The 22,855-nt window shown below is 35.4% G+C and overlaps 1 protein-coding gene across 2 annotated transcripts in view; it reads right to left on the reverse strand.

The window, feature by feature from the left end:
- Nucleotides 1-22,855, reverse strand: part of LOC309803531 (WD repeat-containing protein 89) — a 104,048-nt gene that overhangs the window by 54,511 nt on the left and 26,682 nt on the right. Inside the window, exon 3 of one of the 2 annotated variants that reach the window (XM_082619897.1) lies at nt 14,088-16,543. The exons of the other annotated variant lie outside the window; for it this stretch is intronic. Coding sequence (XP_082476023.1) covers nt 15,992-16,543 — 552 coding nt within the window. The 3' untranslated portion in view covers nt 14,088-15,991. Of the gene's footprint in view, nt 1-14,087; nt 16,544-22,855 lie in introns of those variants that run through there. 2 annotated transcript variants of the gene reach the window in all.

The following is a 22,855-nucleotide window of genomic DNA, read 5'->3' on the forward strand; positions in this document are numbered from 1 at the left end:
GAAATGCACACTGAGAATCACGGCTCCAGGTAGTTTAGCTAATCCCCTAGACGTGGTTCCCTGATGTTTTCTCTTTGTTTGACAAATGTGAGATAAAAGCTAGATTAATGGTACTGAAATTTATTGCTTAAGATCAGGTGCTACAAAGTCATTTGATGGATATTCTTAGCTTTAGGTTTTACATTCTTTCCGATTCATATGCAGTCTAATCTTAGATTTAATGTAGATTTTAAAAACTGTATATAATAAAATTAGTTCTAGCGTGTAGTACCTACTAATTTCACAAATTTATAAACTGCAGAAATACACTTACTGCCTCTTTCCCCAATTCTTTTGTTCCCCCTCTAACTCATTATAATCGGACTACTAATCCTACCACATATATTATTGACTTTGCTCTCTTTAAAGGTAAACAAGAAACCCATGGCTTTTCTCTACCCTTATCCTGAATCCTTCCACTAGCATTTGACACTGTTGATCTCTTTGTTCTTCTGGAAACCCTTTCCTCCCTTTCAGTCTGGATTTTAGGGTCCTTTTCATTGACTTCTTATCTTCCACCCCCTTTCTCTTGCCCTTGGCAGATATCATTAATTGTAGCACTCCTATCGACAGAATTTTGAATAATTCTTCACAACACAGCCCTTAAACACTCTTAGTTGATCGGTTTTTGTCCTTGAGGTGAAACGTGTTGTAAAGACTCCCTCCAGAAGCAGATTTTAAGTACTAATTTTCTTAAAATAAATTATACATTTTTGATATACTTCAGTATACCAACAGCTATTAAATATAAAGGGAATACAAATAGCAATAAATATCCATTAAAAATGATAGTTACAAAATGTTCAGTACTGGACTTTTAAACATTCTAGTATAACTTGCTGAAGACGTGTACAGGCAGGGAGCCAACAGAGATAAGATGATGATGATGAAAGATCAAACTTAAAATTATTTGTAGAGGTAATTTTAAGGGTCTTCTATCTTCTTACAATCCCATGGTGATTTCTGAGACATAAGAGAATTTCAGATCTAACTAGACTGGGACAGAGAATACATTCTTGATGATAAAGCAAAGACTTTCTCTTTGAATCTAGCTATTAAAAGAAACAAACTTGCTTTATGTTTCAAAATTACTTTGGGTACGAGGACTCTTTAAATCTCTGCGGAGAAAGGAAATAGAAATGCTGTTAGGAAAGAGGACAGGATATAGTCTTTTTTTTTTTTTTTTTGCGGTATGTGGGCCTCTCACTGTTGTGGCCTCTCGCGTTGCAGAGCACAGCCTCCGGACGTGCAAGCTCAGCGGCCATGGCTCACGGGCCTAGCCACTCCGCGGCATGTGGGATCTTCCCGGACGGGGGCACAAACCCATGTCCCCTGCATCGGCAGGTGGACCCTCAACCACTGCGCCACCAGGGAAGCCCTAGTCTTATTTATTCATCTCTGTTGACTCCCTGCCTATTTGCAGTCACATGCAATTACAAAATAATAATAATAATAAATAAAGACACATAGAAGAATCTTTAGAGTAGCATTTTTATAGCAAAAAAATTAGCAGCAATCTGAAAGTCCATTAATATAGTAATCATTGGTCTTCCCTGGTGGCGCAGTGGTTGAGAGTCCGCCTGCTGATGCAGGGGACACGTGTTCGTGCCCCGGTCCAGGAAGATCCCACATGCTGTGGAGCGGCTAGGCCCGTGAGCCATGACCGCTGAGCCTGCGTGTCCGGAGCCTGTGCTTCGCAACGGGAGAGGCCACAACAGTGAGTGGCCCGCATACCGCAAAAAAAAAAAAAAAAAAAAAAAATCCCACAAATCAATTTTTTAAGGACAATCCAGTAGAAAAATGGGTAAAACACTGGAGTAGGCAAACCACAAAAGGAAACTCGAATGGTCATAGAGGGAAAAGCATTCAACTGCACTGAGGAGTATAGATGCAAATAAAAGCAACAAGATACCATTTCATACTCACATATTAGCAAAAACTAAAAAGCATAAAAATAGGATGTGTTGGCAATGATGTGAAGCAAAAAAGTACTGTTATTGGGATTGTAATTGGTACTATTGCTTTGGAGAGCAATTTGTTTGTAGCTACTAAAATTATAAATGTGCATAATTCACAACCCAATACTTCCACTTTGGATATGTACCCAAGAGAAACTCTTGCATAATTCCACAAGGAAATTGTCACAAAGGTTTTTATAGAACTTTTTATTTTTCATTTTAGTTTTTAAAAAGTGTACAATTCAGTGATTTTTAGTATACTCACAAAATTGTGCAATGATCACCAATATCTAATTAGAAGATTTTCATCATTTCAGAAAGAAACCCCATATCCATTAGCAGTTATTCCCCAATCACTCCTCCCCCACCTCCCCCTGTCCCTGGCATAATTTATCTACTTTCCGTCTGTCCATATTTGCCTATTCTGAACATTCCATGTAACAGATTCACTAAATATGTAGTCTTTTATATCTGGCTTCTTTCACTTAACACAATTTCAAAGTTTCATCCGTTTTGTAGCATATATCAATACTTTTTATGGTCAAATAATACTCCATTGCATGGACATCCCACATTTTGTTAATCCATTCATCAACTGATGGGCGTTTGGATTGATTCCACTTTTTGGCTATTATGAATAATGCTACTATGAGTATTTGTGTTTAAGTTTTCGTGGGGACGTAAGTTTTTTTTATTGAAGTATAGTTGATTTACAATACTGTGTTTCAGATGTACAGCATAGTGTTTTTTTTTGCAAATTATATACCATATAGGTTATTACAAGATACTGAATATAACTTAACCCTGTGCTATACAGTAAATCCTTGTTGCTTATCTATTTTATGTGTAGTAGTTTGTTAACCCCACATTCCTAATTTGTCCCTCCCTTCCTCCCTATCCCATTTGGTAACCATAAGTTTGTTTTCTGTACTGAAACAAACTCACAGACATGGACATATGTTTTTAATTCTCTTGGGTAAATACCTAAGAGTGAAATTGCGGGGTCATATAATTACTCTGCTTATATTTTGAGGAAGTGCCAAACTGTTTTCCAAAGACACTGCACTATTTTACATTCCCATCAGCAATGTTTGAGGATTCCAATTTCTCCATATCCTCACCAACACTTGTTATTGTTCATCTTTTTTATCAGTCATCCTAGTGTGTGAAGTGGTATCTCATTGTGGTTTTGATTTGCAGTTTTCTAATGACAAATGATGTTGAGCATCTTTTTATGTGCTTCTTGGTCACTTGTATATCTTTTTTGGAGAAATATCATTCAAATCCTTTGCCTATTTTAAAAATTGGGTTATTAATTTTTTGTTATTAAGTTGTAAGGGATCTCTATATATTCTAGATACTAGACCCTTATCAGATATTTTCCTCCCATTCTGTGGATTGTCTGTTTCCTTTTTTTTTTTTACGGTACGCAGGCTTCTCACTGTTGTGGCCTCTCCCGTTGCGGAGCACAGGCTCCGGATGCGCAGGCTCAGCGGCCATTGCTCACGGGCCAAGCCGCTCCGCGGCATGTGGGATCTTCCCGGACCGGGGCACGAACCTGTGTCCCCTGCATCGGCAGGCGGACTCTCAACCACTGCGCCACCAGGGAAGCCCTGTTTCCTTTTTTTGATGGTATCCTTTGAGGCACAAAAGTTTTTGATTTTGATGAAGTCCATTTTATCTATTTTTTCTTTTATTGTTTGTGCTTTTGGTGTCATATATAAGAAATTGTTGGGCTTCCCTGGTGGCGCAGTGGTTGGGAGTCTGCCTGCCGATGCAGGGGACGCGGGTTCGTGCCCTGGTCCAGGAGGATCCCACGTGCCGCGGGGCGGCTGGGCCCGTGAGCCATGGCCGCTGAGCCTGCGCTTCCGGAGCCTGCGCTCCGCGGTGGGAGAGGCCACAGCAGTGAGAGGCCCGTGTGCCGCAAAAAAAAAAAAAAAAAGAAATTATTGCCTAATCCAAAGTCACAAAGATTTATTCCTATGTTTCCTTCTAAGAATTTCATAGTTTTAGCTCTTAATTTATCCATTTTGAGTTAAGTTTTGTAAGTCTATTTTTTTTTTTTTACCTTGAGATTTTTTTTTTGAGCAAGTTTAGGTTTACAGAAAAACTGGGGGAAAAATACAGATATGGCCCTTAATCCCCTCCCCAACTCCCCCTATTAATTTTTGCATTAGTGTAATATTTGTTACAACCGAGGAGCCAACATTGATACATTATTATTAACTAAAGTCCATAGTTTACTTTAGGGCTCACTCTTTGTGTTGTACATCAAAGCATGTTATTTTAATATAAAATTGCATATTAATATGTGAAAGAAGCCAATCTGAAAAGGCTATTACTGTATGATTCCAACGATATGACATTCTGGAAAAGGCAAAACTGTGGAGACAGTGAAAAGATCAGTGGTTGCCAGGGCCTTAGGGGGAAGGAGGGAGGCATAGGCAGAGCAAGGGGATTTTTAGGGCATTGAAATTATTTTGTATGATGCTATACTTGTGGATACACGTCATTATATATTTGCCAAGCCCATAGAGTATACAACACAAAGAGTGAACTCTAATGTAAACTATGGGTTTTGATTAATAATGATGCATCAGTGTTGGTTCAGCTATTATAACAAATGTAGTGCACAGGGGCAGGATGTTGATGGTGGTAGAGGCTATGTAAGAGGTTTGGGGAGAGGAGAGGGGGGGGAATGTGAGAACCCTCTATACTTTTTGCTCAGTTTTACTGTGAAACTAAAACAGCTCTAAAAAATAAAGTCTATTATATTTTCTAATGAAACATATTGATAATTTAATTGTCCCTTCTAGACGAATAAATTGTGGTATAATTATATAATGAAATACTATACATTAGATAACAAATGAATTAGATCTATAAATTATAAACGGATATATCTCAAAAACATAATGCTGAATCAAAGAAAAGCAATTGTTGAATGATACCATTGATGTATATTTAAAAGAACACATAAAATATTGTACACTGGTTATGGATATACAAATATGTGCATAAAAGTAAAAAATGGACTGGAAGGACTCATAACAATTGCCTCTGCAAATCATGAGAGGGGATGGGAATATGGCAATGATTAAAAGATGCTTAGGGGGCTTCCCTGGTGGCACAGTGGTTGAGAGTCCGCCTGCCGATGCAGGGTACACGGGTTCGTGCCCCGGTCCGGGAAGATCCCACGTGCCATGGAGCAGCTAGGCCCGTGAGCCATGGCCGATGAGCCTGCGCGTCCGGAGCCTGTGCTCCACAATGGGAGAGGCCACAACAGTGAGAGGTCCACATACCGCAAAAAAAGAAAAAAAAATTTTAAACAAACAAATAAATAAATAAGTCATGGGGATGTAAAATACAGTATGGTGACTATGGTTAATAATACTGTATTATATACTTGAAAGTTGCTAAGACAGTAAATCTTAAAAGATATTATCATAAGAAAAGAATTGTAACTGTGTAGTGATGGATGTTAGCTAGGCATATTACGGTGATCATTTCATAATATATACATATATCAAATCATGTGTACACTCAAAACTAATATAATGTTATTTGTCAATTATATCTCAATTTTATTTATTTTATATCTCAATTTTAAAAAGTAAAATACAACAGACTGGAAGCAAATATGACAAAATACCAAGGGTAGTTCATTCTAGGTAATGGGAATATAGATATTTATTATATTCTTTTAACTTTTCTGTAATTGTTATAAATTCTCAAATAAAACACGGAATGGGTGGTAAGGAAGTGGAGACCATATACAGACAATTCGCAAGAAGCTGAGAACAGAGACATGAGGCAGACCATGTTTGTGTGCTCTTGGCAGCAGTTTAGTAGATAGGGAAAAGTCTATGTTTCAGGATAAAAAAGATAACTCCAGGAGAGAAATTCTCTATGAACTCCAATATATATCATTAACTGGAAAAAAAAAAAAAGAGGGGAGCAATTTGCAGAACAATATGTACAACATCCTGCTTTTGTTTAGAAAACCCAACTTTTATAAAACACAATTATGTATTTCAACATGTGTGAATATATACATACAAAAGAAAAAAAAAAACATCCCTCCAAATGGCAACACTGGTTACTTCTGGGAGGAGAATGCAATTGTTATAATGGTCAAATAGGACTTCTGCTTTTCTTGTATTTGAATTTTTTTACACCAATGTATCCATATATATCTCATGTAATTTTTTGTGGCAAGTTAACTTCACATTTCTGTGAAAAAATTTCACTGTAAGAAAACAGCTGACTGACATTCAATAACCTTATGTTTTCTAACAGAACTTTTTTTTTTTTTTTTTGCGGTACGTGGGCCTCTCACTGTTGTGGCCTCTCCCGTTGCGGAGCACAGGCTCCAGACGCGCAGGCTCAGCGGCCATGGCGCACGGGCCCAGCCGCTCCGCGGCACGTGGGATCTTCCTGGACCGGGGCACGAACCCCTGTCCCCTGCATCGGCAGGTGGACTCTCAACCACTGCGCCACCAGGGAAGCCCTAACAGAACTTTTGAAACATTTTTTAAATGCCTTACTGCAATGAGCACTGTTGAAATTTTAGAAATGTTCTAATGAACAAAGGTAGTGATTTTATGTTCTGCTTATTTTATTTTTAAAAAATATAACTTGATAATGTGCTCTGCAATTTTTAAATGTCTTGAATTTATTACAAGGGTCTTATTTTCTAAAATACAACATGAATCTTCAATGTTCATACGAGATTTATGCTTATAATGAGGTAGTTTTACATTTTTTTTAATATAAATTTATTTTATTTATTTTTATTTTTGGCTGTGTTGGGTCTTCATTGCTGCACGTGGACTTTCTCTAGTTGCAGCGAGCGGGTGCTACTCTTCGTTGCGGTGCGTGGGCTTCTCATTGCGGTGGCTTCTCTTGTTGTGGAGCATGGGCTCTAGGCGCCCAGGCTTCAGTAGTTGTGGCTCATGGGCTCTAGAGCGCAGGCTCAGTAGTTGTGGCACACGGGCTTAGTTGCTCCGTGGCATGTGGGATCTTCCTGGACCAGGGTTCAAACCCATGTCCCCTGCATTGGCAGGCAGATTCTTAACCACTGCGCCACCAGGGAAGCCCCAGTTTTACATTCTTTATCAAGCATTCTCTTTGTTTTTTCTTTTAGTTCTGATTGAGATTCCCAAAGGGAATTTTCTTCTTTCTCTTTCTCTCTCTCTCTTTTTCATTTACATGTTCATCTCCATAGCTAGCAAGATTTGTTGAATGAATTATAGAATTACTGAGGTCTTTGGCGTTTACCCTGTCCTTGCCCCCCTCCCTTTATTTTTTAAAGAACCATCTGTTTAGGGTGATTACAGGTCAGAGCTATTTGGATAGTAGGCTGGATTAGGTAATGCCTAGTGGTCACTTTAAACCTTGTGATTCAAACAAGAATTATAACGGAGACTTATAACCTCTTATTATGACCCTTCTAAAGCTATTAACTCATTGTTTCTCTTTGGAGAAGCTTGAAACTTTCTTAGACGGGTGTCTACAAACCTTTTACGGACAGGACAAGATAGGCTCCTTCGACTATTCCCTCAGTGAAAAGGGAGTAAAATTTCTTCCGTTAAATTTCAGTATCCTCATAAAACCAATAGAAATGTTCCCTTTGTTTTTGTATGCTTCGTCTAGTACAGTTTATTAAATTTTAGTGTTGAAAGGGATCTTAGAGAACATCAAGTCCAACGTCTTCATTTTATATGTGAGGACATGGTGTTTCACGAAGATGGAGCTAGTGCCTAAAGGTATACAGCAAATTATAGTCAAAGACAAAACAAAGTCAAAACAAAAATTCTGCTCTTCTGACGTCATCTGTAACATACTGGCTTGAGTCTGTTTCTTTTTTTCAACATATTTGTTTTGTCGTATTTACTGGAGAAAACAGACACAGAATGGGAACATAAAATTCAATAACAGTTTGGCACCAGCATCTTCATGCAGAATGGAATTCATACACAAAAATTTTCACAAGGATGAACAAAAGTTCTGTAAAAAATGAAGAGTTCTTTATCAGGGTCAGGATTTGAGAGAAACCACTGCTTGCAAGCTGGGAATCTGAAGTCAGCTTTATGATAGACTTGCAAGGGCAAGAATAAGAATGTAACATATTATGACATGGAACACCTTAAAGTCCCCCAAAACAAAATTCTATGATCTTTCTGTTCTACTTACAAAACCATCTCATGGAAAAGTCACCAAAGGGTTCTTTGAGAGTTTCAAGTGAATGATATGGAATGGCTATACTTGCAGATCTGCACTGTATAGTAACATGTTTGAGGGCTAACTGGAAGGTAAATATAAGACAATATAGTTATTATGTCCTTTTAAAATAGGTAATAGACACACATACACACTTCTAATGAGGAAGCTAAGAGCCCTCCTGAACAATAATGTTGAATCAGAAAAATCAGGTGCTCATGGGTGTATTGTGGATTACCTGACATATATAGAACATATTTATGGTGTCTCTGTGATTCTACTAGCAAACATCCTTCCTACACTCACCCCACAATCCATGTCTCAAGCAGTTGGGGTTGATCAGATGTGTGATAGGTTCTGACTTCAAACCAAAGAAGAAAGTTCAGTCTCAAGTATGGTGGGATAGGAGATAAATTGAAGAACGCCAACATTACTCCCAGAGCATGTCTAGAAAGCCCCAGTGCATCCCCTGGGAGGTAGTCCTTGTTGTGGAACACATGAAGGCCTGCAAACTGCAGTCCTCATGCTGTATTCCTTAGGGTCATTCACGGGGTTCTTGGTGTGCCATTATTTGCTTTACAACCCTCTAGTGAGGGTGGAAGGTTGGGGGAGTATAACTTCACATTCAAAGTTCTCCTAAGTCACTTGGGGCTCCTTTAAATAACTGCAACTGTAGCAGTCATGATCTCATGTCACCAAAGTTCAAGGCCTTGGGCTTCTTCATATAAAATCCAGGATTAATAATAAAAAATTGCCTTACTTCTCTTCTCAATAAGTAAACAAGACAAAGCTAAACACACAACTCTCTTCCTTTATCACAGATTAAAAATATATCCTGGGGGCTTCCCTGGTGGCGCAGTGGTTGAGAGTCTGCCTGCCAATGCAGGGGACACGGGTTCGAGCCCCGGTCTGGGAAGATCCCACCTACAGCAGAGCAACTGGGCCTGTGAGCCGCAACTGCCGCGCCTGCGCGTCTGGAGCCTGTGCTCCGCAACGAGAGGCCACGACAGTGAGAGGCCCGCGTACAGCGATGAAGAGTGGCCCCCGCTTGCCACAACTAGAGAAAGCCCTCACACAGAAACAAAAAAAAGATGCAACACAGCAAAAATAATTAATTAATAAACTCCTACCCCCAATATCTTAAAATAAATATATATATATATATACTTATTTATTGAACAAACAATAGTTTTGATTACCTTCAAGTTGGGTGTAATTTCATCCACAAGCAATAAATAGTGCAGCTCTTCTACTGGTAAAGAAAGGCAACATCCACTATTACCATTGTTTACTGAACAATTTAACAAACTTCTCAGCTTTACATTCTACCACTCCCTTCCAGGTACCTTGATGCTCCAGACAAACTGCAATCCACTTTTTTGCCAAACACGTCTAATACATCCCATTTCCATGTTTTGGTTCATCCAATTACTTCTACCTAAAATGTATCCTCTGTCCCACCACACTGCTCTTAGCCCATTGAAATTTTATCTCACTTATTTCATTCGTTCATTTATTTCAACAATGCATCATAAAGTTACAGTCTGCCTAAGTATTTAAGAAGACTGCACATGATTATCTGCTAATAATATTATAGATTTATGCACTTGGTAAGAAATTGCCATATATGCGCTCTAAGATGCCAGATACATCTAAAGTATTTCGTAATTCTTACCATATGACCCAGCAATCCCACTCCTGGGCATATTATTCAGACAAAACTATGATTCAAAGAGATACATGCAGCCCTATGTTCATAGCAGTACTATTCACAATAGCCAAGACATGGAAACCACCTAAATGTCCATTGACAGATGAATGGATAAAGACGATGTGGTACATATATACAATAGAATACTATTCAGACAAAAGAGAACAAAATAATGCCATTTGCAGCAACATGGATGCAACTAGAGATTATCATACTAAGTGAAGTCAGAAAGACAAAGACAAATACCATATATCACTTATATGTGGAGCCTAAAATATGACACAAATGAACCTATCTATGAAACAGGAACAAAATCAGGGACATTTGAATAGACTGGTGGTTGCCAAGGGGCAGGGGGGTGGGAGAGGGTAGAAGTGGGAGTTTGGGATTAGCAGTGCAAATTGGTATATATAGAATGGATAAACAACAAGGTTCTACTGTATAGCACAGGGAACTATATTCAGTATCCTGTGATAAGCCATAATGGAAAAGACTATGAAAAAGAATGTGTATGTATGTGTATATATATATATATATATATATATATATATATATATATATATATAAACGGAGTCACTTTGCTGTACAGCAATTAACACAACATTGTAATTCAACTATACTTCAATAAAAAATAGATTAAAAAAATAAAGTATTTTGTAAATCTACGATTAGCCTTAACATATATAACATAGTTGGAAAATGTAGACAACTTATTTTTAGAAAAGGAAGAAAAATATTTCAGATATAAATGTCATGTTTGGGTTTATAATTAATTAATTAAATTTATAAATTAAGTTATATGTTCATTTAAAAAATTTACAGCTTGTGCCCATGAATAATTTAAATAAGATTTTGGGAATATACTGCCAAGAGAAAGAAATATTTTTAAAATATTTATTTTGTAAAGCTATTTGAAACATTTTGCAGAGTGGAAATGTTGAGGGACTATAACTTCTTTTTTTTCTTTTACTTTTTCAAGTTTGTCATCACAGCATTTCAATCAGAAATTAGCAAAAGTAACACCACCATTAAAATGAGTTTGGTGAATTTTATCCCTTAAGTCAGCCCAGATAAAAGCAGGGAGGGGGGGACACTGGGGGAACTTTAAATATTAGGGGAATTAGAATCCACTTTATTGTCACCAACCCCAGTTGAGTCTCACAAGTCTGGGCCTGGAGACATTTGGAATCCAGGGGAGTCTTTGTGCTTAAGTAAAAAAATTGATATTTAAGCCCTGACTATATTTCATCTACATTTTAATTATAAATATCACTTTAATTATAAAAATCACAGATTGTGAAGTAGTTGGTTATGTGAAAGATTAAAGATCAAACCATACAAAGTAATATTCTCAAGAACATATTTATATAGCTTATTACTAGAAACTAAAGTTATATCCCCATATATGCAGAATATTTTCTTCTCAGATTTTATTTTAATTCCAAAGAAAATAACATCTTAAAACTTATTTGGATACAAATCACATTCGATACAATGGGGTATTATAGTAATTACATGTAAAACATTTCAAGAATCTAAATGATTATCCTTTAAATATTTGCATGAAAAGTGACAAAATTTTTACTAGATGAATTGGATGCATTTATTTACAATCTAAACCTTTAAAACAGCTAGAACAAGTAAAATGTAGACTATTACATAATTTTAAACTTGTTTGTTTGTTTTTTGTTTTTTTGCGGTACGTGGGCCTCTCACTGTCGTGGCCTCTCCTGTTGCGGAGCACAGGCTCCGGACGCGCAAGCTCAGCGGCCATGGCTCGCGGGCCCAGCCGCTCCGCGGCGTGTGGGATCTTCCCGGACCGGGGCACGAACCCGTGGCCTCTGCATTGGCAGACGGACTCTCAACCACTGCGTCACCAGGGAAGCCCAATTTTAAACTTTTTTAGATCACCGATCTCTCTGAGAAGCTGATGAAAATTGTAGAATTTTTCACCCAGATAAATACACATACTGAAGCCTGTCTAGGGACTGGGTATTCATTCAATATATATTATTATGCGTGCTCTGTCCCAAGGATCCAGAAGTAAATAGAGGTACAAGCCACTTTTCCTCATAGAGCTTACATCATGGAGATGAAGATAGAAAATTTAAGAAAATAATACATAATCACAGGTTGTGATATGTGCTACAATGGATTTCAGTTATGAGAACCCCTAATTTAGGACAAGGGACAAACCTCAAATCTGAAGAAGTAATATTACTGTAGTAACTATTTTTTAAAAAGAGAATCCATTTTACATCTCATAAGAAAATGTCATTATGTAACAAAGGAAACTTTAAAAATATGTATTAAATCAAACAAATATTGCAAACAGCATAATAGGTAAGTGTATGAACTTTTAAAACCTGAGATAATGGACTTTATGACATTTAAGGTTGAAATAAACCCAATGATGTTGTAGACATCATGATACAATCTGTTAGTATAGGTCATAAAGAGATTTTAAAATTCACTTGGCTTTTAGAAAATGACAGGAAAATACCCTTTAAAAACACAGTTTAGATTTCTGTCATATCCTGTCGCTTACAGTACTAGGAGCTAGGCTTTTTAGACATCCATGGAAAGTGCACCAAGACTAAACATGATGAAAGGAAAAAAGAAAGGCAAATTAGCAGATACCAGATAGTTGAGGTTAAAAAGTTAGTGTTTATTTCTGTAAACATTTTTATTTTAAAAAAATATTTCTTTTATTTTTCTTTGAATTTTCCCTCCTGTGTGTCTCACAAGGAAGGCATGGCATGCTTTGTTTATAAAGATTTGTAGTGGTCTGGTGTGCTTAAAAATGAAGAGCTTTCTAAAATGTCCTTTGTAATTAGCATGTTAAAACTTATTTTTATTGTGCTATTTATAGCGTATGTAACCACCATTAAAATCCAAGTGTAAAAGTTATTTAAAATTCAAGTTTAAAAGTTTTCTTTTTATTTTTTTTTATTTTTTTATTTTTTTTTTTTCCGTACGCGGGCCTCTCACTGTTGTGGCCTCTCCCGTTGCGGAGCACAGGCTCCGGACGCGCAGGCCCAGCGGCCATGGCTCACGGGCCCAGCCGCTCCGCGGCATATGGGATCCTCCCAGACCGGGGCACGAACCCGTATCCCCTGCATTGGCAGGCGGACTCTCAACCACTGCGCCACCAGGGAGGCCCTAAAAGTTTTCTTTTTAACTTATGTATATAACAGCAAAAACTGGAAGAACATGACCAAAAGTTGACAAAATAATAGCATAGTAACATCCACTACATCAAATTACTTTCTCAAACTATTGCCTCTTCCCTTTCTCAAAATAATCTCCACAGCAAACAACAAAAACTCCCTTCAGAAAAACTAATTCAGCTATAAAGTTGCATTTTAAAAACTGGGCCTTATTGATATCCAGATTAAACAGTTTGGTTTTAAATCTAGAGTAAACATTCTTCATTAACAAGAATGAAATTGCTCTGGCAATAAAAAATCTTTGCCATATAAAATTGTGTGATTATACATAATTTTACTCAAAACAAAAACATTTTAACATTTACTCATCTTTATCAATCATTTTATGAAAATCTGCCTTTAAATTATACTCATATCACTGAATTAATTTTTATGTTGTCTTTGAAAGACATTTAATAAACACTACTTGTAAAGAAAGCTAGTAGACAAAATTAAATTACATAAATCTACTATAGTAGCATTGCTTTATATTAGGTCTTATAATGACTTTCAGGAAGCCCTAGTTTTTGCAGTTCACATGTCATGGCACTTTATAGTTACAAAATAAAATGTCCATATGTTTATTTTGCTTGTAAAAGTACCTGTTCCTTGTATTATGATTAATTCCTGGATTAATGGATTAACAGTCAACTACCTACAACACTCAGTCATGGATTTTACTGAAACATGTTTTATGCATAAGTTTTAAAAATAAAGTTATGAAACTTTTCACTAAAAGTACAGTGTCAGAATGATCATATATAGAGCCCAAAGCAGTTTGAACCTTAAAGAATTTCTTCAGTGTCTTCTATTTCTAAAAACAGTACTTATATTGAATAAAATGCTTCACAGGAAAAGACTGCTAGAATGAAAATAACTAGATATATTTTATAAATCTCTACCAGACAATACAGAAACAAATGCATAGAAGGCAAACAAAACACCCTCCAATCTTGAATTTGGCTTTTATTTTAAAATACATTTAGCATGGAACTATCATAGGACAGAAAATAATAAATCACAAAGAAATGGAATATTTTCAAATACCTTTTAAGCTAGATATAAAAATTAATAAGATAGCATATACTCAAATTATGGGAAATAGTCCCTAAAATTTGAATCAGTGAACACATTTTGAAAGAAAAGTTCTTTGCACATTTTCCAACGTACCGATATGTTCCTAAGTGCCTTGGTTTTCTGTTAAATAATAGGTAAATGTCGAAAATTTAGTTGCTTTATTAACAATTATCAGATTTACTACTGGCAAAAATTACCATGTCCCTAAATTCTCAATCATAATTATAAAAATATGAGCTCAAATAGTTATGCTGCCCAAAATAGAAACATCTTAAGTTGATACCTCTGGATAATCAGACAGATATTGCACTAAGTCAGTAATTCCATACCTGATGCTCATTTACATGGAAAGTTAATTCTCTTCTTTATGAAAAACTTAATACAAATAAACTTAATGTTAATCTAATTACAATTACACTTCAAAATATAAAGGCACGAACAGAATAAAGAATAGTTTAATATTTATACTCAAATATTCCACCATGAAAATAATAAAAGGTTGAAAAAAATAATAGGACCTAAAATACTGATACTTTAAAATTTTATAATTTACCATAGTAGCTAATAAATGGTATTAAAAGTTAACCCTGCTAAACCCAATCATTTGCAAATAATTTAGAAAAATGGTTTGTTTACATATGAAATGTGCATTGTCCCATCTATAAAGTTCAATTACAGTTCCATTCATTGGAAATATCTACCTGTAGTATAAACGATCAAGACAATGTACAAAAAATATATCTTGTTCCTATAACTTACAATGCACAGAAAAACACCTACAAAAATGGAAATATTTATCCATTTAGGTTCCCAATAAATTAGTGAGAAAGTTTAGTCCATTCCACATTTCTTTCTAAACAAAGGCTAAAGAACTGAAGGTGGTTTACTGCTAGCCCTGTTAGCTTGACGATATTTTTTTAAAATATTTGTCTGATTATATGTAACTTAAGATGAAGTTAGTCTTATTTTTATATCACAGTATACATGGCATTTCTTAATTCAGCAACAGAAAGGCACAATTAGCAAGCAATAAAATTCAGTACCTGAATTATTAAACTAATGTCCAGAACAAGTGCAAATAAAGTACATTCAACACAGTGTACAGAACTGGGGAACAAAAAAAAGGAATCCAAAAACTAATTTTTCTGAAAATTTGGTCCATTAAAAATGCCTCCTATGTTCAACGTCATGAGTAACATGAAAGGTGATGGCAGTATAAAAAGAGGCAGTAAATCAATATGTGGTAGCATACGAATTCTGGCCTAGTAATTATGCAATTTGATTAGGAAATGGCTCCCATAGTAAATAAACGTTAAATATATCTGTTAATAACAACATACCTGTATTAAGTCCAAATACACAGGCACAACTGTTTGCATATTATTATTGATTTTATAATACACCCCCATGGTTTAAAAAAAAACTTAGGTATATTATTTTATATATAACATATATTAGACACATAATTGTATATTATGTTCCTTAATATATATTATATATAACTTGAATCCGTAACAGCCCAAAACTCTCCAAATATTACATGAACATTCCAAATGGATACTTATCATTTTCTCAATGTTGAAATAGCTCAGCTCACCTAAAACAATAACTGGATGTGCAATGATAAAATGCACTGACTCCTATGAATTTACTTAAATAATTATTTAAGTTAAATTCCTGCAAAAGCCTAACTCTGATTTGGCTTTTAACTAGAATATGGTTTTAGATATCAGTAACTGATACCCTCCTTTCTTATCATAAACAATATTTCTCCATCAAGAGATACCAATAAAGAAAAATATGTAAGGAACAAAAAATGTGATAGAGAAACCAACCATTCCATAGGTAATATACCGATAAGGAAGTTCAACTTCCATGTGCTGTCTTGCTTTTCGAACATCATTACATGGTATATTGAAGATTTTACAGGCTAAAGGAATAGTGATCCTTTTCATTATATCTCTGACTACTAGTACAAACAACATCCCTAAGAGAATCCGCAATATGGCTTTTCCAAACAGAGTCACTGAAATGGGGGACCTAGGTAAAGGTAATATATCCAGAGGAGGATCTAATATTAGACCCATTTTATAGGTAAAATGAGATCCACATGCAATCCCAGCACCACTTCCTAGAATCTCAGCTGTGTCTCCCCGGGATGTACTCCAAGTGTCTAGAGTGAAAGAAAAGATCCCCAAGGCTAAATGAAGCCCGATGATGATTAATGGAGCATATTTGTGAGTTTGGTTGAAGTTGTCAATCAGGTCCACAAATGGATAGAAGATAGCTAAGATTAAAATGGTATATACGAATCCAGCAATAACATCCTGAGAAAAGAAGAAGGTAGAGTTGTTTAGTATAATACTTTTTTGGCATTTAAGGAAATATATATATATATATATTTCACATTTCAATGTTAATAAATGTACATTTTTTAAATATGTCACATTCTTAAAGTAAACTTTATATAATAGGTACTAAAAGCTGTTTTAATAATACTAAAAAGATTCATTGATGATAATAAAATGATTATGCTTTTATAGCTCTGCCCTTTTACAAATTAATACATATATGCTATACACAAATGTATATTCAAATGAACAATAAACTATGCTTAACGTATGTAGTGATTTCTGGGAAAAACAATATACAGCTGACCCTTAAACAACATGAGTTTGAATTGTGTGGATCCACTTAACTGCTGATTTTTTTCAATAGTAAACAGTAGTACAGTACTACATGATCCCCAGTTGGTTGAATCTGAGGATGCAGAACCCCTGATACAAAGGAACTGCAGATACAGAGGAACCAAGTTTATGAAGGGCACTCTAATTATAGGTGGATTTTTTTTTTTTTTTTTTTTTGTGGTACGCGGGCCTCTCACTGTTGTGGCCTCTCCTGTTGCGGAGCACACGCTCTGGATGCGCAGGCTCAGCGGCCATGGCTCACGGGCCCAGCCGCTCCACGGCATGTGGAATCTTCCTGGACCGGGGCACGAACCCGTGTCCCCTGCATCGGCAGGCGGACTCTCAACCACTGTGCCACCAGGGAAGCCCTATAGGTGGATTTTTGATTGTGCTGACCTCCGTGTTGTCCAAGGATCAACTGTACTTATTTTTCAAAGACTTCATCTTCATGCATTTAATAATCACACATTTAAATACATAATTATTTCCATGACTAAAGAGGATACAAAGCCTATTTTTCCTTTTCCCATTCATTCATTTATTCACTGAACAAATACTTATTGAGTACCTACATGTGCCTGATGCTATTTTAGGGGCTGAGTATACACTGCTTAATAAATGAAAAGATTCCTACTGCCATAGAGCTTACATTTTAGTGGGGATGACTGACAGTAACCATGTGAGTAAAAAATAGATAAATATTACAATTTCAGATTGTTATAAAGAAATTAAAACAAGACAATGGGGTAGAATGATGAAAGACCCAATTAGAGTGATTAGGGAAACCTGTCTGAGGAGGTGACCCTTGAGCAGAAATCTGATTCCAAAAAAGAGTCAGCCCTATCTTTAGATCTAAGGAGAAGTGTCCCAGGTAGAGGGAGTGCCAAGGCCTTGAGGCAGAAAAGAACCTAGTGAGTTCAAGGAACTTAGAGAAATTCCGTGTGGCTCAAATAGTGAGAAGAGTGATGTGATATGAGATCCAAGAGACAGGCAGATGTCAGATCATGTAGATAGGGCCCCTGTAGGCTAGGTAAGAAGTTCAGATTTTATTTCAAAAGTGATAGGGAGCCTGAAAGATTCCCAAGTAGGAGTGTAATAAAATCTGATGGATATTTATAGAAGAACATTCCATCTGCTGTGTAGAGAATATATTATAGGGGTAAAGTATGGAAGACAGGAGACACTAGTGGGAGGCTACTGTAGTGGTTCACTCTAGATATGGTCCATATAAAGAGACGTACCTAGATGGATTTAGTAAAATATTTTAAAATTAGAGTTGACGGACTTCAACTTGGTGATGATCTGAATGTAAGAGAGAAGCAAAAGAAAAAGGGATCAAAAATGACTCCTACTTTTAGGTACAAACAACTGGGTAGAAAATAGAAGATGGTTTATTGGAGGAAATAACACTATTATTAAAAGAACTTTCCTTTCTGAATCATTCCCTACATGAACAAAACTGTTTCAGAATTTCCACCTTAAAACAAACAAAACAAAACCCTGGGATCTAGTATCACTGAAAAACTTATCAGAAGAGTTGCTTATATTCACTGCCTCCACTTTCTCACTTCCTATTTTTTCCTAAACTAATCACTGCATTGAAACCACTCTTTTCATGGATACTAGTGACCTTTATGCTGCCCAAAACAATGGTTACGTCTCAACAGCATTCAATACAGTTAAGCAACAGAGTAGTTGCTTAATGTTTTTCTGTCCTAAGATTTTTATTATGTAATAGTTAGTACATAGAATAAGATACGTAAAGTATATATGAAATTACAAAAAGAATATCTATGAAATCACTGCCCCCATAAAGAACTATAATATTACCAGTACTTTGAATCTATTGGTATGCTGTTTCCTAGTTCTATCACCCTGCATAAGCCTGAGTATTAGCTGAATAAATACCTGCTTTTAAAAACTTTTATCACATATCTCCAAACAAAACATTACCTAGTTTTGCTTCTTTCTGAGCTTTATAAAAATGTTAGGCAGTATGCAGTCTCCGTTGATTTGCTTCTTACACTTAACATTAAGTTTTTAAGATTCATTCATCATATGTAGTTAGTTATAGGTCATTCACTGCCACAACTATGTAATATTTTATTGTGTGGTTATACAATTTACCTATTTTCCCACTGATGGTCACTTAGGATGTTTTCAGCTTTTGGATTAGTTCATTGGTTATGGTTAAGCTTGAATGCTTTCTTAATTGGTATATATTCTTAAACCAACCAGCATTATAAACAATGCCTCTATGTTCTTTCTTTTTATGTTCCCGTATGGGTCTATGAAAGTTTCTCCAGGACATATGCCTAGGAATGTAATGGCAGAATCACAGTATATGTGCATGTTCAATTTTACAAGACAATAAAAAATTTCCAGAATGTTTATAGAAATTTATATCCCATGAGTTGTTGGTATTTCTTGATGTTTTATTTGCATTTCCCTTATAATTAATTAAGCATTATTTCATATGTTTATGGACTGTTCCTTTTCTATACAATGTATATTTGTGTCTTTAGGGCAACTATTCCTTTGGATTTTCTTTTGCTTGCTGATTTACATGATTATATATATATATGATAACACATCAATTATATTTTTAGATGTATATTTCAGTATGACATAAAACATCCAATATTTGTTGTCCTTTGCTTTTCTTTTATAGCTCTATGAATAATAAACTTAGATCGCTACAAGTCTCTATACAAATCTGCCTCCTTTTCTGATTGAATTATTAATTATTTATAATATTATCCTGGATAAAAAGGCACATTTAATTTCCATGCTACAGAACCAGAAGGAAGAATGATTGAATTCAGGACATAAACATGGTGGCTATCATTGTAATATCAATTTAATGTACAATATTAAAATGTGTAACTAAGTGGTTTTAAGCATTATAGCACAAAGTATGCAATAGAGAAAAGCTGATGTTAAAGGTAGCATAAAGAACTCAAAGTAGGAAATTTTCCAAAAAGAAACTTAGCAAATAATTTTAGATACTTATTAATTATAGATAACATATATGCTGTAAAAGTTAATTACACATTTGAATGGAATGTTCATGGTTATCAAATTTATGGTAGAAGATATCAAATACCATAAATTCAATAAAGATTTCTTATGTATTAAATCTGAAATTGTCTCCTTTTCATTTCTTCCAATCAGTAAATAAAACTAGAGAGGCTAGTGATTCGCTGAGGCTAGAATTCAAGACTTCTGCTGGCTCCTAGAGGTTTGTTTTTTTTTTAACTGTAACATATTTCAGGTGTTCAGCTTCTAATTCAACATGTCAGTGATGCCAACAGGGTTTCTAACAACAAAATGTATTATTGGAATGCAATCCTTGATTATAAAGGCATTATTAGGGATGGATTTTGAAATTTTTATCTTTAATTAAAATTAAAATTTAATACATGTTCAGTACAGAAAAACTAGAAAATATGGATAAACATTAACAAGTAATTATTACCCAGAAATAACCACTATTAAAACTCTTAGTGTTTACTGTTCTGGATCTTTCTCTATAACATGTTTTCAGGATTTTCCCTGTTGTTTGGTTAGTTTGATTTTTATGTCTTGTTATAAAAATGGGTTTGAGGCTTCCCTGGTGGCGCAGTGGTTGAGAGTCCACCTGCCGATGCAGGGGACACAGGTTTGTGCCCCGGTCCGGGAAGATCCCACATGCCGCGGAGCCGCTAGGCCCGTGAGCCATGGCTGCTGGGCCTGCACGTCCAGAGCCTGTGCTCCGCAGTGGGAGAGGCCACAACAGTGAGAGGCCCACGTACCACACACACACACACAAAAATGGGTTTGAGAGGTACATTCTACTTCATGATCTCATAATACCTTTCTAAAAAGACTTTCCACATATAGAAAAATAAACTTTTAGTACAATTTTGGGTAAATGTAATTATAACATATTCATAATTTTACTAATGTAGAAACAAAACAGTAATTTGTCAAGTACTTAATCTAGTAATTTAAAAATGGCTTGTGTTTCAAGAAATTTTTAGAGCTAAGTTTGATAATGAATAAAGGAAAAATGGGGACTTCCCCATTAAGTTAAGACTCTGCACTCCCAATGGGTTCGATCCAGGTTGGGGAACTAAGATCCCGCATGCCGCATGGCACAGCCAAAAAAGTAAACAAACAAACAAACACATAAATACATACATACATACATAAATAGAGGAAAAATGGATGTAGTAACTCCTCTACTTTTCTGGGGATTAAGAAAATCTATTTAGGAAGGTAGGCAAATGTTAAAAATAAACTTAAGTGTTGCTCTTTGTGTTATAACAATAAAAACAAAGCGTATGGAAAATACTCAACAAAGTGCTCGTTATAAATTATTTAGACTACATTATTAGAACTTTCTTCTTAATGTTAATAAAGACATCTGCTTAGATAGTATGGCATCTAAGCACCTATTAGCAACTTCTAGGGCATACTCTGCCTATAGTTCCATAGTAATTTCACAATAAACAATGAAGATACAAATTATGATTAAGACAATAGTTCAAAATGCAGGTAATTACTGAAGCATTAAAATATAGGAAAAAGTAAAAATTGTGGGAATATATTAGATCCATAATGTAAAAAGGGGGGATTCATTATGACTATAATTTCATATATTAATTATCAAATGATAAAACCAATGTTATTGATTCGGAATAATCGTGCTTATAATACAGAAACATAATTTACAATGCTTGCAAGTCATCTGTGATTTTACTTTTAAAAGGAAAACAACTTGCAATGCTATACATAATAAAATTCAGTAGCTACTCAGAATAAAACTGATAAAGACATTTTATAGGACAAGATCGTTTTTGAATAATTAAAAGACGGGCTGGGGAATTCCCTGGTGGTCCAGTGGTTAGGACTTGGTGTTCTCACTGCTGGGGCCCGGGTTCAATTCCTGGTCTGTGAACTAAGATCCCACAGGCCTCACAGTGCGGCCAAAAAAAAAGACCGAGGGTTATTGGACTCATGATTTGGTTGTCAGACGCATGATTTGAAAAATAATACATCAATATTGTTTTTACTTCAGCTGATTCAAGAACAGATGTTATCCAGTATCTAAACATGAACTGAACTCAGCTTGAATATTTAATCAATTCACTATACATTTCCTTTTTTTGAAGAACAGCATGGTTGAGATTACATATTCAATATATTAAGATTCTTATTCCTCTTTTATGATGATAATGAATCTAGGGATAATATTATCATTCATAGATGTATAACCTCTTGTTAGTTTTTTAGGTGCGATATTGCTAATTGGTAGTGGAAGGGAATAACTGTAACATGGCACAGAGATGGAAAACATTTTCTTGTGACTAATATTAGATTTGATATAAAAATGTGATACTTAGTCTATTATAAAATTAGTAGAGATTAGTCAGAAAGATAATTATATGCCAATTCATAATTTGCATTAATATAAATAATTATAAAAAATAAAACACAAATAGCTTGCTTCTTAACATAGCATTTGGGACTTCTGGAAATTTACTAGTGAAGGGGCAGCTGCTGCTGGAAGCAAGCAATCTGAGGAAGAAGTAGAAACCCAATACTTCTACAGCTACGGAATAAGCTAATGACACACTTTTATGAGCAGAAAAGTCTAAAAATGTGAACTTGTTAAGGACAAGAAAAATTTTATATAACCCATTATAAACTTTTGGATTCCATGAATTCATTTCTATCTCTCCACCTTTCTTCTGATCCTTTATCTACAAGATAATACATAATATATTCACAGAGTGTCCTAAGAGACACCACACTAAATGCAAGGGATAGAGAGTTACTTTTCTCATGTTGCTTATTATCTAGTGGGGTTGAGAGATAAAGAAGAAAGCAATAGCAATTTAGCATAAGTGCTATGCCAGAATTATGTTCAATATGCTCTGGGAGAAAGGCTACCTAACCAGTCTTGAG

Source organism: Mesoplodon mirus (genome assembly GCF_964341445.2).
Source record: "Mesoplodon mirus genome assembly, chromosome: 4".
Taxonomy (NCBI): Eukaryota; Metazoa; Chordata; class Mammalia; order Artiodactyla; family Ziphiidae; genus Mesoplodon; species Mesoplodon mirus.